Genomic DNA, 16,346 nt, shown 5'->3' on the forward strand with positions numbered 1-16,346 from the left:
TGGGGTTTGTGAACACGATGCTATGGTTGGTATTACATGACCCTTAAAGCATAGACATTAGTGGCCCCGATGATTTGATTGAGATTTGGGATTTGATGGCGCTTTGTCGACGCTATCATACGATTATCCCTGATTGAGGCCGGTGTGCCAGCTCGAGCATTGATTTGATAGCGATTCGATTGACTCTGACATCTGCTCAGTGGATGGGCATTTGACCTGATACCTCCACGACATACATGCATTGCATATCATATATCATTATTTAGATATCTGTGGTATATATTGTGGTTGCTTCAGACTGAGCTTTGCTCACCCTAGATGGGGCTGTTGTTGTCTTTGTATGTTGACAATGACAGGTACTCCAGGATATCAGGAGACCGGAGAGGGTGCTTCTGGAGGGAGTCATAATCTGATTTGAGGTTTAGTGGTTGTTTCCCAATATATATATGTATCTATATACCGGGGTATGTCCCGAGGATATGATTTGTTGTTGTATGAGTTGTTTTGATTATGTGTGGGCAGATTTTATGATGTGAGATGAAATACTATTTTTAGTATTCAAATAGCATGTTTTGGGCTCATTGTAAAGAAATTTTAAACTCGTTTTCCGCTGTGATTAATTAACCCTAATCAAATTGTGTTGTAATAACGATTAGGAGCTAAGGGCCCCACACGGAGTGGTATCAGAGCATAGCAGGGAATGCTCGATTGAGTCTTGTGTACACTTGAATAGGCACAAATGAATTGTGCGTTTGTGTTTGAATTATTTGTATTACTTGCTCTTACTTGATTTGATTTGAGTAAGTATCTGATGATATTGATGATATGAGATAGTGATGATGTGAAATTGATATGAAATGTGATATTCATCATTTGATTTGTAGATGGATCCCACAAATGAAACTGCGAGTAGTAGTACTGAGAGGATTGTTGGACAATTTGAAGGGTTGTCCATGGATGTGGTAATGGCTCGATTCCAGGATTTAAAACCACCGAGGTTCTTTGGCACTGAGAGTNAGGGAATGCTCGATTGAGTCTTGTGTACACTTGAATAGGCACAAATGAATTGTGCGTTTGTGTTTGAATTATTTGTATTACTTGCTCTTACTTGATTTGATTTGAGTAAGTATCTGATGAGATTGATGATATGAGATGGTGATGATGTGAAATTGATATGAAATGTGATATTCATCTTTTGATTTGTAGATGGATCCCACAAATGAAACTGCGAGTAGCAGTACTGAGAGAATAGTTGGACAATTTGAAGGGTTGTCCATGGATGTAGTAATGGCTCGATTCCAGGATTTGAAACCACCGAGGTTCTTTGGCACTGAGAGTGCAGAAAGAGCAGAGGCCTGGTTGAAAGATATCGAGCACTTGTTTAATATCGTTGAATATTCCAAGGCTCGGAGACTGAAACTTGCTTTGTATCAGCTGAAAGATCGAGCTAAATCTTGGTGGGAAGCCGCTGAGATTGGATTGAAAGAGGCCGGGATAGAAGTCACATGGGATGTCTTCAAGGCCCAGTTTTTGGAGCAGTATTCTCCTCCTTCTTATTATACTGCTCAGGAGAATGAATTCAATAGTCTGCAGCAGGGAACGATGACTGTTGCGGAATATGCTTCAAAATTTTCTACTCTGTTGAAGTATGCACCTCACGTAGCCGGGAATGCGAGGGCAAAATATAACAGGTTTGTAAATGGTTTACATCCTGCTTTATATACTTTTGTTGTTTCTGGATTGCCTACCAGCTACGCAGAGGCAGTTGAACGAGCCAAGGCAGCCGAGGCTGGACTTAGGAGAGGAGGTCCACAGTATACTCCTCCACCACCAGTGTCAGCTCAGCAGCCTGCATTGCGTCCAAGGGGTAAGAAGTTCAAGAAGACTGGTTCTGTTTCTTCGTCTTCTTCGAGTTCGAGTGGATCCCAGAGAGGGAGTCCCGTGATTGCTCCTTATTGTAGTTACTGTGGAGGCAAACATACTATCGAGCAGTGTCGAGGTATGTTTGGTACTTGTTATCATTGTGGACAGGAAGGCCATTTCTCTCGTGTATGTCCGAATAGGGGTACGACTTCTGCCCAACCCCAGCCAGGATTTAGAGGTGGCCCCAGTATGATGAGACCTACTGTTCCTGTTCCCTCTTTTCAGCAGTCGAATGTTCCACGATATCGAGGACCGAGTGGTCAGAGTGCCCAAGTCCCTCCTCAAGTTCGAGTGTATGCTATGACCGAGGATCAGGCGAAAGAAGCTCCTGGTGGTGTGATTGCAGGTATTTGCACGCTTTGCGATTATCCTGCACGTGTTTTATTTGATACAGGAGCATCTCATTCATTCATATCTCATGCATTTGTTGCATCTCACGATATTGAGTGTACCCCGTTGTACGATACTTTGTCGATAGCCACGCCAGCAGGGAAGATTATTTTGTCTGAGCAAGTTGTGCATAATTGTGTATTGATATATGAGGATAATGTGATGTTCTTGAATTTGATTGTCCTCCCAATGCACGACTTTGATTGTATTGTTGGCATGGATATCTTGACGACAAATCGAGCTACTGTTGATTGTTTTCATGGAGTGGTTCGATTTCGACCTGTTGATGGACCCAAGTGGAATTTTTATGGCAAGGGTTCCCAAGCCAAAATTCCATTGGTATCCTCGTTGGAAATGTCTCGACTTTTGTTTAGCGGAGATGAGGGTTATCTTATCTACGCTATTGATATTTCGAAGAAGGAGCCATCTTTATCTGATATTCCTGTTGCGAAAGAATTCCCGGATGTATTTCCCGATGAGATTCCTGATTTTCCTCCTCATCGAGAAGTTGAGTTTAGTATTGATCTTGTGCCGGGGACTGCACCTATATCTAAAGCTCCTTATCGCATGGCACCATTGGAATTGAAAGAATTGAAAGAACAATTACAGGATCTTCTCGATAAGGGATATATTCGACCAAGTGTATCACCTTGGGGAGCTCCAGTTTTATTTGTTCGAAAGAAAGATGGTACTATGCGAATGTGTATCGATTATAGGCAATTGAATCGGGCTACTGTGAAAAACAAGTACCCACTTCCTCGTATTGATGATTTATTTGATCAGCTTCAGGGTACTTCGGTATACTCTAAGATTGATCTTCGTTCTGGGTATCATCAAGTACGAGTTCGAGACGAAGATGTGCCTAAGACTGCTTTTCGTACCAGGTATGGCCACTATGAGTTCTTGGTTATGCCTTTCGGTCTCACGAATGCTCCTGCTGTCTTCATGGACCTAATGAATCGTGTCTTTCGAGATTATCTTGACCGATTCGTTATTGTATTTATCGATGATATTCTTGTTTATTCGAAATCGAAAAAGGAGCATGCTGAACATCTGAGACTGGTACTCCAAACTCTTCGCAATGGCCATTTATATGCTAAATTGTCCAAATGCGAATTCTGGATGGATAAAGTGGTATTTTTAGGCCACGTCATTTCGAGACAGGGCATATCTGTTGATCCTGCTAAGGTTGAAGCCGTATTGAATTGGCCGAGACCTACGAATGTTCCTGAGATACGTAGCTTCATGGGTTTAGCTGGTTATTATCGTCGTTTTATTGAAGGATTTTCGAAAATAGCTAAACCTATTACTCAACTGACACAGAAGAATCAACGATTCATTTGGTCAGATGAATGTGAAGCTAGTTTTCTTGAATTGAAGACGAGATTGACCACAGCACCTGTGCTTACTATTCCCTCAGGTACCGGAGGATTTGTGGTGTGTACAGATGCGTCTGGTAAAGGTTTGGGCTGTGTTCTGATGCAACATGGCAAAGTGATTGCTTATGCGTCTCGTCAATTGAAATCTCATGAAACACGTTATCCTGTTCATGATCTTGAATTGGCTGCCATTGTGTTTGCTTTGAAGATTTGGCGCCATTATTTGTACGGAGAAAAGTTTGTTATCTATTCAGATCATAAGAGTCTGAAATATCTCTTTTCTCAATCTGATTTGAATATGAGGCAACGCAGGTGGATGGATCTCCTGAAAGATTTTGATTGTGAGATTCAGTATCACCCTGGATCGGTGAATGTTACTGCGGATGCCCTTAGTCGTAAGGTGCATGATTCTGTGTTAGCATCTGTTTGTGTCGCCAAAGTACACGAGGATATATGTACTTCTGGTTGGACTTTTCACTCGAATTGGAATTCTGTCACTGTCTCAGCATTGCAAATTGAGCCGAACTTGATATCTAAAATCCGAAAGGCCCAACGAAGCGATGCGCAGATTCAGAAGTCGAAAGAACTTGTATCTGCAGGACATCAGTCTGGATTTCAGATTTCTTCTGATGGTTCTTTACGACTGAATGGTCGGCTGGTAGTCCCTAATGATTCTGATTTGAAATCTGCCCTTCTTCGAGAAGCACATTGTAGCAAATACAGTATTCACCCTGGAGGTCGAAAGATGTATTTGACATTGAGACCCCAATTTTGGTGGAGACGTATGAAGAAGGACATTGCTGAGTTTATTTCGAAATGTCTTGTCTGCCAGCAAGTGAAAGCCGAGAGAATGAAACCTGGAGGATTACTCCATAGTCTTGAAATCCCAAAGTGGAATTGGGAACATATTGCTATGGATTTTGTGACTCATTTACCTCGTTCGCCCAAGGGCTGTGATGCTATTTGGGTTATTATTGATCGGCTTTCGAAATCTGCCCATTTCATTCCGTATGAACGGACTTATCCTTATAAGAGAATGGCCGGTTTATACATTGAGAATGTTGTGAGACTGCACGGTGTGCCGGTCTCAATTGTATCTGATCGTGATCCCAGGTTTGCTTCTAAATTCTGGGGTAGTTTTCAGGAAGCGATGGGTACGCGTTTGGCTATGAGTACTGCTTATCATCCTCAAACTGATGGCCAAACTGAGCGTACGATTCAAACGTTAGAGGATATGTTACGTGCGGTTGTGATGGACTTCAGAATTGGATGGCAAGATGCCTTACCATTGGTTGAATTTTCTTATAATAACAGCTTTCAAACGAGCATTGGTATGGCACCGTTTGAAGCCTTATACGGGAGACGATGTAGATCACCGTTATTCTGGGATGAAATTGGTGAAAAGCAATTGACTGGACCTGAAATGATACAGGAAATGAATGATAAGGTTCAGTTAATTCAACAGCGGATGAAAGCTGCTCAGGATCGTCAAACGAGTTATGCGAATAGACGAAGACGACCCTTGGAATTCCAGAAAGGTGACAAAGTGTTTTTGAAAATATCTCCCTTTAGAGGCACTGTTCGATTTGGCATGCGAGGGAAATTGTCCCCTCGATATGTTGGTCCGTATGAGATCCTTGATCGAGTTGGGGATCTTGCTTATCGGTTGGCATTGCCGCCAGCTTTATCTGCCATTCATGATGTATTTCATGTTTCTATGTTGAGAAAATATGAACCAGATCCATCGCACGTACTTGCACCTGATGAGGTTGAACTTGATCCTTCTCTTTCCTATGTTGAACAACCTGTTTGCATTATGGATAGGAAGGAGAAAGTATTGCGTAATAAATCAATTCCGCTTGTTCGAGTACAATGGACACGACATGGTGTAGAGAAATCGACATGGGAGGTGGAAAGCAAGATGCGAGAGTCATATCCGCATTTATTCGATGCTATTCCAACCGTTCCATTGTATTCAATATATACTGATCCGTTTACTGATTTTAGTTTTGATATGTACTATAACTGATGACGTATTATATGTTTGCCAATGTTATGTATATAGAGATGTTTGAGATTTCGAGGACGAAATCTTTTAAGTGGGGGAGAAATGTGAGACCCCGATACTAAACACTGATAAAATAGCTTTGATGGCATTTTGGTAAATAAGTTGAAAAATATTCAATTTATTAATATGGTATTTTCGTAAATAAGTTGAAAAATAATGAATTAATTTTAAGGATAAAATGGTAATTAGTGTTATATCTTTTCCATATGAAGTCCAACTGATTTGAAATTTGGATATAAAGTAGAAAACTCAAAGATATAGAAGTTTCATGTTTTGAGTTTTGGAAAATTGGATTGTTTGACTAGTCCAAAGGGATATACCGACATTAAAAAGAGTTAAATAGTATAATTATATTATATTATATTATTTATTTTATTAATATAGTAATAATATAATATATATAATATAATAAAAAAAATTTAAAAAAAAAATGAAAATTGATATATATGAAACTTACGTTTTCGTAAGTTTCATTTCAGAAAATTTGACAGAGGGGAGAGAGAGAAGAGGAGATAAGGGTTTCGATTTTCTTTTCGATCGTGCGACTTATCGGTTTATCCAATCGACGAACCGACTTCAGTTCTGAGATCGTTGACACGAGGTCTTCGATTTGAGGTATAAATTTCATATTTTTGATGATGTTTGAAATTCGTTGATTTTTGGAATAAATCCGATAAATTGTTAAATCATACAGAAATTGAAAATTGTTGAATAGTGTATGATTTTAACGAAGTAGAGAAGATTATAGTGATGTTATGTCGAATTTTTCCTAATTTATTATAATGAGGAAATTTTAATCGTTGAATTGAGATTGAAGAATTATTTGTCAGTTATTATTAATTCTGATAAATATATGCGGTAGAATAACCGACAAGAAACTAAGTTTTGAAGTCGGAATTGAATTATGCTAAAATTTGAATTTGATATGAATTTTAAATTTTCAAAAGATATTTGAAACCTCTATTGTTGATATTGAATGATGTTATTGATTGAAGTGAGTATGTTATTGATGTAGATAGATTATTATACTGATATCTTCAAGCTACATCGACTGGAACGAAGAATTGAGGTATGTTGCGACCGGGTAACATACGACAGGTATCTGTATTATATGATATATGTTTGATTGATTGGATTGAGATACATGTCTATATGCCTTATTTGTTGAGTTGATGTGGCATACATGACATGCACGTTGAGCTATGATCCTTGGATACCCTGATATGATTTGATTTGATTCTGGGGTTTGTGAACACAATGCTATGTTTGGTATTACATGACCCTTAAAGCATAGTCATTTGTGGCCCCGATGATTGATTGAGATTTGGGATTTGATGGCGCTTTGTCGACGCTATCATACGATTATCCCTGATTGAGGCCGGTGTGCCAGCTCGAGCATTGATTTGATAGCGATTCGATTGACTCTGACATGTGCTCAGTGGATGGGTATTTGACCTGATACCTCCACGACATACATGCATTGCATATCATATATCATTGTTTAGATATCTGTGGTATATATTGTGGTTGCTTCAGACTGAGCTTTGCTCACCCTAGATGGGGCTGTTGTTGTCTTTGTATGTTGACAATGACAGGTACTCCAGGATATCAGGAGACCCGAGAGGGTGCTTCTGGAGGGAGTCATAGTCTGATTTGAGGTTTAGTGGTTGTTTTCCAATATATATATGTATCTATATACCGGGGTATGTCCCGAGGATATGATTTGTTGTTGTATGAGTTGTTTTGATTATGTGTGGGCAGATTTTATGATGTGAGATGAAATACTATTTTTAGTATTCAAATAGCATGTTTTGGGCTCATTGTAAAGAAATTTTAAACTCGTTTTCCGCCGTGATTAATTAACCCTAATCAAATTATGTTGTAATAACGATTAGGAGCTAAGGGCCCCACAAAAGCTTCCCTTTTAGCTCCTCATTTTGGCCTATAAATAGTGGCCAAATGTTAAGAGGAATCACACCACCAGCAGCAATTTTCGAAGCCTTGCGGCAGCTCATTCTTGTCCATTTTCGAAGCCTTGCAGCAGCTAAGTTAGGTTCCCAAAACGAGAAGCATTCTTTCTCGCAAGATTTGCAAAGGTAAGTGGGTTTATCACTGTTTTTAAAATGATATACGTCTTTGAAAATTCGATCGGCATGATATATCTGTTTTTATTTTTTATGAAAATTCTTGAACAATTTGTTGTTTGATATTAGTTATAATATTTAAAAGTAAGTTCGAAACATTTGAAATGCATTGTAATTATTCGAATTATAAATGACAAGGAATTCCGATATTTGATATGTTTTGTTTAGGTCCTGATGCAGTGGGATATAATAACCGTTCATTTGGTTTCACCCCTTAGAGGAGTAACATATAGGAGATGATCAGTAAACCATGAAAATGAGATAATTTTCAGTCTTATGTTTGTATTTTGTTTGTATTCGATTCAACATGCTTATTATTGAAATTATGATAATGTATTCGTATAATTATAACCTTGATATTTCCAGCTCAGATAAGAACGATGAACAAATCGAAGATAAAAAGAACAAGAATATTTTGGGGATGGTGATGAAGTCAATCCAATTCAAGACCAGTCTTGTTATTCTGTCTTTAGTTATATTATCGTGTTTTACGCTTCTGCATTTCATTTTAATCGCATTGTAAAGACGTTTATTGATTTATGTAATAGACTGGCTTTTGGATATTTGATGTACTACGTGGCTTGTTGTTAGACGAATTTAAATTGTTAAACAACGCCGATGACACGTATCAGTTTCAGACCTTGACATTAAGCTTGTGGGAGCCACTTGTATCATCCATGGAACAGTGTAAATAGTTGTTCGGGATAACATTGCGGTGTTCAGTAACTCTGCGGGTACTTTTAGAAACCTTCTAAAACTTCTCGTTACAAGTCTTCTCTTTTGTATGAATGAAATGTTCAGGGCATAAAATTTTAGGATTGCTTTGAGTATGATCCTGATGATAGTAAGCCAGAGCCCTCGAGGATGCTATGGGAATCATAGTAATAAGGCACGGTATGTGTTTTCCTTTTCCTTTTGAAGCCTGTGATGCTGTTCTAAACTGTTGGGCCTGACTATTATTTTATTTTTAGTTACGTATTTTTTTTGTATATAAATGGATAAACATCAGGTAATAGAGAGGAAAACCTTCAAACGATTCTTATTTTGAAAGAAAAATTCATCTACTTGGCCATTCTTGGATTTAATTAGGAAATCAAACGGTTCCCATGGATGACAACGTTATTTGGATATCAAACTTGTATTAACACAGTGGGGAAGCAGCCAGGTGGAAATGTTGACGAAATTGAAAAGAACTTTGGTTGTGAATCATCAAAACTTAACACTGGTGAAAATAACTTTGGTACAAAAATCGCACTATTTTAGTATAAAATTTGCACCAAAATAGATTTTGTGGTTGGAGATGACACGAGCGAATAAATGATCACGAATTCACGATCAGACATTTTAGCTACTTATATTATATATATTATTGGACACTAAAAATCATAACTAAATCAAATATTTGAGAAATTCCTTATTTTATGAAAAATTGTAACTAAACTAGTTTTTGAAAACTGAAAAACATTATTTATATATAACATATAATATTAATATCAAACATTATTTTCTAAATCACAAGCATAATGTGTGTCGAGATCTGTCACTGTATTAAAAATAATCCGCGATTTGTACGTGAAATAGTACAAAATTAATTAAATAAATAAAAATATCCAAATTTATATATATCCATAGGCCGGTTTACTACATTACACAGAAAAAAGGCAGTAGTCATTTACGATCGATAAGAAATTGAATGTGGACTCTATAATTTTTCAGCTTCTTCACCTACTTCTATGCGACACTCATTACTCCGATTAAATTCATACATTACACCTACTTTATTTTCATCACCGTGTCGTAAATTTCATTGGACACCCACACTCGGTAATCAGATCATAATAAGTATGGATATATCCCATTTGATACCAACCGATTTGAGAATTATAATTCGAAGTTGTACACAGAAAAAATTAATCGATATCCCTGATGCATGAGGTGAAGATAATCATAGAAAATATACACAGAAAATAGAGGATCGGATTCGGATCAGACTTTACCTGAGTGGGTTACGAGCTTCTTGAGTTTCCTGTGCCTGAACTATTCCTGTGTATGAAAATAGAAATGTATGTTGTGGAATGACTATATANAGAATACAAATGATTATGATGGATGATGATTAGGAGAGCAAAACATATACATTTTTGTTTTCCTAGTCCAAGGACCACATAAAGTAGGACGTCTGCTAATCCATAAAAATGGGATGTGACATGGATAAAACTAGCCAAATATTTAGGCAAACGTACACTTGACAGCATTTTACAAGGTGTTAAGATTGTTATCTATAAATATTAAACGAGTTCTTTTCGGTCCTAGCTATGGACGGAGATGTTAGGAGATAAAAGAGCAGGTGCCCCCACCCAAAAATGAAAAAAAAGGGATCAAATATATGTGTGATTTTTATAAGATCATGATTTTCTCCCCCAGTTACATTTCTTGAGTCCACCCCTGCCATGGCTAAAACTATGCGCGCGAAGGTTTTTGAGTCGCAAGGCCAAATACACACGCAGGATGGGATAAATTCTTTTTAGACAAATAAAAAGAGTACTTGTGAGATTTAAATGCGCCTGCAATCCAATCAACCAACTACATACTTGTTTACCTGCTTATATTTACTTCCATCTCTGATCGCTCTTTATATACACTGCTGTCTCTTGGATTCTTTCTCATCTCTGAGCACACTATCTTCCTCTATTTTTCTTCAAGCCGTTCTTTAGTTTCTTGGAAGGCTGCAAAAATGGAGAGGTTGAAAAGTAAGCATGCGATGTTGCTTCTGTGGGCTGCATTGCTTTCCCAAAACTTGCTCGTTCCTGTCATGTCTGCAGCAAGCTTTGAGGATCAGAAAAACTACTATCCTCCATCAGGTCATTCTTAGACATAACCTCATTCATGCACACACAAATTTACAAAATTTATATGTTTCTTGACTCATGTTTGAACAAACTTGTTTTTTATACTAATGAAATCTCACCATGAACTCTCAGTTATCAAGAAAATACATTAGAAGGGAGTAAGTTTTAAGTAAGATCTTTCTCATTCTTTATAGTATTTGAAAGCCAAACCACGTGGTTATACGATGACCCTTTCTGATTCACATGAAGCAAAGCAGAAATAAAATAAATGAGTGTTTCAACATTGGTCAAATCATCTTTGTTTTTTGTGTTACAGTTTCATACACCCCTCCATCACAAGGTTCAGGAGGTGGCCATGCAACTCCAACACCTTCTCATGGAGGTGGCAGCGGCAGCTCCGGAGGTTCTCCACCAGCCAACTGCGGTACCCCACCAAGCGGCAGACATCACCGAACTAGTCCATCTACTCCAGGTGGAGGTGGAGGTGGAGGTGGCGGATACTACCACTCCCCTCCAACCTCAACCCCGTCCCCTACGACACCAACCACTCCGACACCAGGAAGTGGAACTTCGCCAACCACCCCAATCGTCAACCCTCCAATTGTCACCCCGGGGACTCCAAGCACTCCCGGCGTCACAACTCCGTCACCTCCATTTTCCTTTGGTCCAACCTCTCCACCTTTTACTTGCATGTAAATATCACTTTTCATGAATAAATAAACACGCACTAAATTCTACTTACAGATTCAAAATATCACCCGGTCAGAAGAAAGGCATTAAACTTACTTTCCCTATAAATTACAGTTTCTGGAGGAATCACCCGACATTGGTGTGGGGATTAATTGGCTGGCTTGGAACAGTTGGCGGACCAGTTAATGGCGGAACACTTGGTGGCACATTCGGCTTGCCTACTGTTCCTGGATTTAGTCCTAACACAAATGTGCTTCAGGCTCTTTCAAACACACATACCGACGGCTATGGAGAACTTTACAGGGAAGGGACTGCAGCTTTCCTCAACTCCATGGCGCACGCGAGATTCCCTTACACAACCACACAAGTCAGGGATAGTTTTATTGCGGCGCTTAGCTCAAACAAAGCAGCATCAACTCAGGCACAGCTCTTCAAGCTGGCTAATGAGGGTAGAACCCAGCCAAGAATATGAAAAGCAATTATATTCTTTATGTTATGAATCACTATTTCTGTCATGTTCAGTTTGGTTCGTGCTGCATTTCCATTGTTTGTGTCTTTTTTGCTCATTGAATAGATTTCTTTCTATTGGTATTGGTTTTGACCGGATTGATATCGAAAACAATTGGATGATGACAAAATTATCAATGATTGTAATCCCGTATTTCTATTCAACAACGTATGAATAGTTATTTGATTAAGGGGTTGTTGAATTCTTGCCTTTGGAATAAATGAAAGAAAACGGATTGATATTGAAGTCCTTAATGAGATTGTTTACTTTACTGTAATGCCACAGAATCAAGACGGATACCAACCTCACGCTTTCTTATTTGAACAATCTTAGTTGTTTGTTTGTATTTCATATTTCATATGTTTCAACCGTTTTTACTTTTCTATGACATTGAAAAAAAAAAAAGATTTGTAGACAGTGAATACAAAAACTCGGAAAGTTCCAGTCTTCAAACCGTGTCTCAGCCATATCACCACTTGCAAGAAAATGCACTCTTACCGTATAAAAGTTGCGTATATAGAACATAGTAATTTTTAATGAATTTAGAGTAAACTAGACATGGCAATATGGTGGATGTCGCAAGATCCACAAAGAAAGTTGAAAAATATACTACCATCTATTCGTCACAGACGTGGGCGATATTGATTAATTGACAGAGAGAGTAAATGACCTTACCTTCCAGCTGTATGTCAACAATATATAAATTTACATGCATCATAAGCCACTCATGATGCATGACCTTCATATGATAATGGGTACTTGTGAGGGCTTCCCTACAGATAAACCGTCCTTTGATTTAGTTTCATGTTAGCTCAAATCTTGCTTAATATACTAAGAATAAGCCATCCTTTGAATTAATTAATTAGGTTTCAGGGCATGTCAAGTTTTGTTAAATATACTAAGAATTAACTCATGCAAAATATTTAATCGCACTACTTTCACCAAACACCTTGTTCACGTCCAATACTAGTTCAAATGTCAAATATATTTTGATTTTATCACAGAGCTGTCCAAAATTTGTCATCGGCATTGATGAAAAGAATAAATGCAGATACAACTACAAAATAAAGTTTAACATACTGGATGAATACACAGGGTGACACTCCAAATCTAAGAGGTTGAGCTGAAAATAAATGTCACATGGTTTATGTCATGCAGCAAATGCTAGCTTCATAATGCAAAATTCTTGAAGTAAAATAAGGTGGTGTTGTCACAAATAATACCAGGAGCTTCACTTGTCGAGAACCATAAATTATGGAACTTAACTATCACATCTGGGACTACAATGACTTGCTTTAGCCTGCAGCTCTCCACCATCCAAATCTCTCTATCATTGGATTTCTTCAAACCAGATAAAGCCAGACCTGCATATATCTTTATGAGAACACTTGAAACGATGTGAGTGTTACCTTGATGAGTGAAGTACATATCAAGTTGCTGATCTCAATTGGAACGGATTTTTTTTCAGATTCAACGGCTTCCTTACTGACATTTCCCTGACTATTGAGAAGTTGGATTTACCAAGTTCAGAAAAGAATGGAATTTGACATGCATTTTCCAGCACATCTCTACGCTACTTAAATTAATCAAGGAGCATGCAATCACTACAGATGATAAGCAAAAACTAGCTTTATTCTCTGTTCCACGGCATAATCATGTGCTGACATGAAAGGCCAAACTTCCAGACACAGAAATGACATGCCAATCTGGCGACTAGATTAATAGCACTCTGGATTGATATGTTTGATGTGTCATCAACCATGCAAAATTTCATGCGTGCATGTCATATATATACACAAATGTTTTGAGCTTCATTCAGTAAATATTTAAAAGCATCAGTTAAATAGAAACACCAATGGGGATACGCATACTTATGCATCAGACTTCAAGGACCATCAATAATTTCTTATATGAATTATGCCATTTCATTGGTAAAGTGACTGCTTGCTGCCGAATTAAGAAAAAGCATGACACAAATCATCCATCCAAAATATGAAGTTATTCCTTGACAAAGCAACACAGACGCAAAAATACACACACTAGTTACACCTATCATTATCATTCTCTTAGCCCAAACAGTAAGCAAGGTAGTTCTAACAATACAACTCAAATGTCGGGATAGTTCGAAAAATTGAAAATGTTAGATTTCAAATACATGGTCAAACAAAGGTCATTTAATTAAATAATTCCCACAAATGTCGGCAGATACGGTGTGTGGTAATCAGAGATTGATTCAAAGACTGTAAAATTGAAACAAATAAATGTATTTGCCAACAATTTAATGTAAACATCTCCTTGTACTTCGTAAGAAGATGGATCACATAACTTCACCAATTATTTTATACAAACAATTAGAGCAACAAGACTCTGTCTCAAGGCAGCAAGTCTACTCAGCATCTGAAGATGTACAGAGTCTCTACCATTCGTATCAGACATTAACCGACTAGTTTCAAACTAAAACTCGTGAAACATTCTGCTTGCACAACTCACCAATTTGGATAGACGAGATAAATCTAAAAAGATATTCTTTGTTGCTCCAAGCTTGAATAAATTTCAGGTCGTTATGACAGAAACATCATGTACAATTCTTGCCCAGGTAGAAGGAATGAAGAATGTGACAGGTGCTCATCAGCTCTTATGAGATTCAAACCAGTCAAAGATTTGCTGAGACTGTATGCTGGTCATTTCATGATATGCAAATGCAAGATTCATTTCCTCTTGAATGTGATCGATAAATGATTTATCTGGAAGAAGAATATTTCTCTCCTCAAGAGCAGTTTTCCATGGTATTGCACGCCCGTCATCCCTCATGTAACCATTCTCATCGACAAAGCTTCGGTCCTGAAAAACTTTGAACAATGTTGCTGACAGCGATTGGTCAAGACCAGGAATTCTATTGGCAAATAATTCAGGGGTCAAAGGGAATTCCATGCACTTGATTTCAGTAACATCGATTCCCATTCTACTCATAGCCACCATATACTTCTCAATCCTCCGTTTCCTCTTTTCATCTTTGGGCATGTGCACAAAAAGTGTAGCAGGGTAGTCCTTTGTGATATCCAGATGATTAAACTCGCCTTCGGCAATCATTAAAGAAATACCTTTGAATCGTACCACCATGGCAAGCACAGAGACAAAATATCCACCTGAGGATGCACCTAACGCAAATAAAGGAAACTTTTCTAGCATTCGCTCAGCAACCCACCATTGAATAATATCTTTAGCAATCCACCTTTCCTCCCCAGGTGACCAACAGCGTCCTTTACTTGATATGGCAAGCACAGCAAATTTTCTAGCCAAGGCATGAAGCACAATGAGCCTCTCTTCAGGCAAACCAACACAAGTTGGGCAACTAGGAGACTTATCCCAAAAGTTTGCTGCTCTACCATTACAGCCATGAGCCAAGAAAAGAACTGCCTTAGGTGAGTCGGGTAACTGCCAGATTAAATTGGTCCCATTCCTAAACTCCACCGTGGGATCTAATCGAACCAAAGATTCGAAGCTATTCCATTTTTGGCTCTGAAGCTCAGACATTGAACTGGATCTATAACCTATTTTCCCAAATCTTACAGTCAATGCCACCATTATCAGAACCAGAAACAAAACAAAAACTGAAAGTTGAGTATTTCCCGCACTGCTTGAATGGTTCAGCGATCTGTTTCCGCGTCTAAACATGGCTGAAAACCACATATTATAACATGAACATTACATGCCAGAAAAATACTCCATTTTACATAAAATGTTAAATGGTTTGCGATTTCTTCCTGTGAATGACATTTGAATCATTACATAAAATTATTATTATTTCGAGGCCGAATTGCTACGAACTGGAAAACAAATAAATCAAATTCAGGAGCATTAAGTTGATAATCACAATCACCTGGAAGCATTAATCTATCAGCGGTTATTAAGCCGAAACCCGAAGTGGATCCAGGATTTACGAGTCTTGCAAGTTTTTGCCCTGATTCGCTTGATTGTAATAATATTTGTTTATTAGAAGGATGGTACAGGGGCCGCTGTAACCAAGCAATACGGGACTTCTTTAAAATCGGGTACTTTGAATGGGCTATTCCATGGGGCTTTTTTACAATTGCCCATGGGCTATAAATAGTTCACCTCAGGCCCAAAGTTGATGTTGCAAGTTATTTATGTTTGTTTACCATAAATTTGGACAGACGACGTGGGACTCGAATACAAGGGAGGGGGTGAGGTCTTACAAAATTATTTAGTTTGTTGGATTGTACAAACTTTTTCAATAAAAGCATTTATTTATTTAGAAAATTGCATTTTATCTTAATGAAAGCATTGAAATATTTTACACTTGGGAAACCTTTTTTTTTTCTTTTCAAAATGATTTAAAACTGAATTTACAAAAATATTTATTTTCAATTAGTT

At 38.0% G+C, this 16,346-nt stretch overlaps 2 protein-coding genes across 5 annotated transcripts; one reads left to right on the forward strand and one right to left on the reverse strand.

Moving 5' to 3' along the window:
* Positions 1–10,482: 10,482 nt before the first annotated feature.
* Positions 10,483–12,010, forward strand: LOC140967378 (uncharacterized). The gene is made up of 3 exons (XM_073427857.1): positions 10,483–10,765; positions 11,070–11,445; positions 11,558–12,010. The coding sequence occupies exons 1-3, from the start codon at positions 10,639–10,641 to the stop codon at positions 11,913–11,915; spliced, it is 861 nt and encodes a 286-aa protein (XP_073283958.1). The 5' UTR covers positions 10,483–10,638; the 3' UTR covers positions 11,916–12,010.
* A 925-nt stretch (positions 12,011–12,935) lies between these two features.
* LOC140967456 (uncharacterized) lies at positions 12,936–15,958 on the reverse strand. Of its 4 annotated transcripts, none has more exons than XR_012173581.1 (3): positions 15,832–15,958; positions 14,442–15,715; positions 12,936–13,447 (listed from the first exon to the last, which is right to left on the reverse strand). XR_012173581.1 is itself a non-coding variant. In XM_073427985.1 (2 exons), the coding sequence occupies exons 1-2, from the start codon at positions 15,839–15,841 to the stop codon at positions 14,580–14,582; spliced, it is 933 nt and encodes a 310-aa protein (XP_073284086.1). In that variant the 5' UTR covers positions 15,842–15,958; the 3' UTR covers positions 14,229–14,579. The 4 variants fall into 4 exon arrangements, 2 of the variants coding, with proteins under 2 accessions (XP_073284086.1, XP_073284085.1); XR_012173582.1 differs by having other exon boundaries at positions 12,937–13,315; XM_073427985.1 differs by lacking the exon at positions 12,936–13,447 and having other exon boundaries at positions 14,229–15,502.
* Between the last annotated feature and the right edge of the window lie 388 nt (positions 15,959–16,346).

Source organism: Primulina huaijiensis, unplaced genomic scaffold (genome assembly GCF_012295235.1).
Source record: "Primulina huaijiensis isolate GDHJ02 unplaced genomic scaffold, ASM1229523v2 scaffold25037, whole genome shotgun sequence".
Lineage (NCBI taxonomy): Eukaryota > Viridiplantae > Streptophyta > Magnoliopsida > Lamiales > Gesneriaceae > Primulina > Primulina huaijiensis.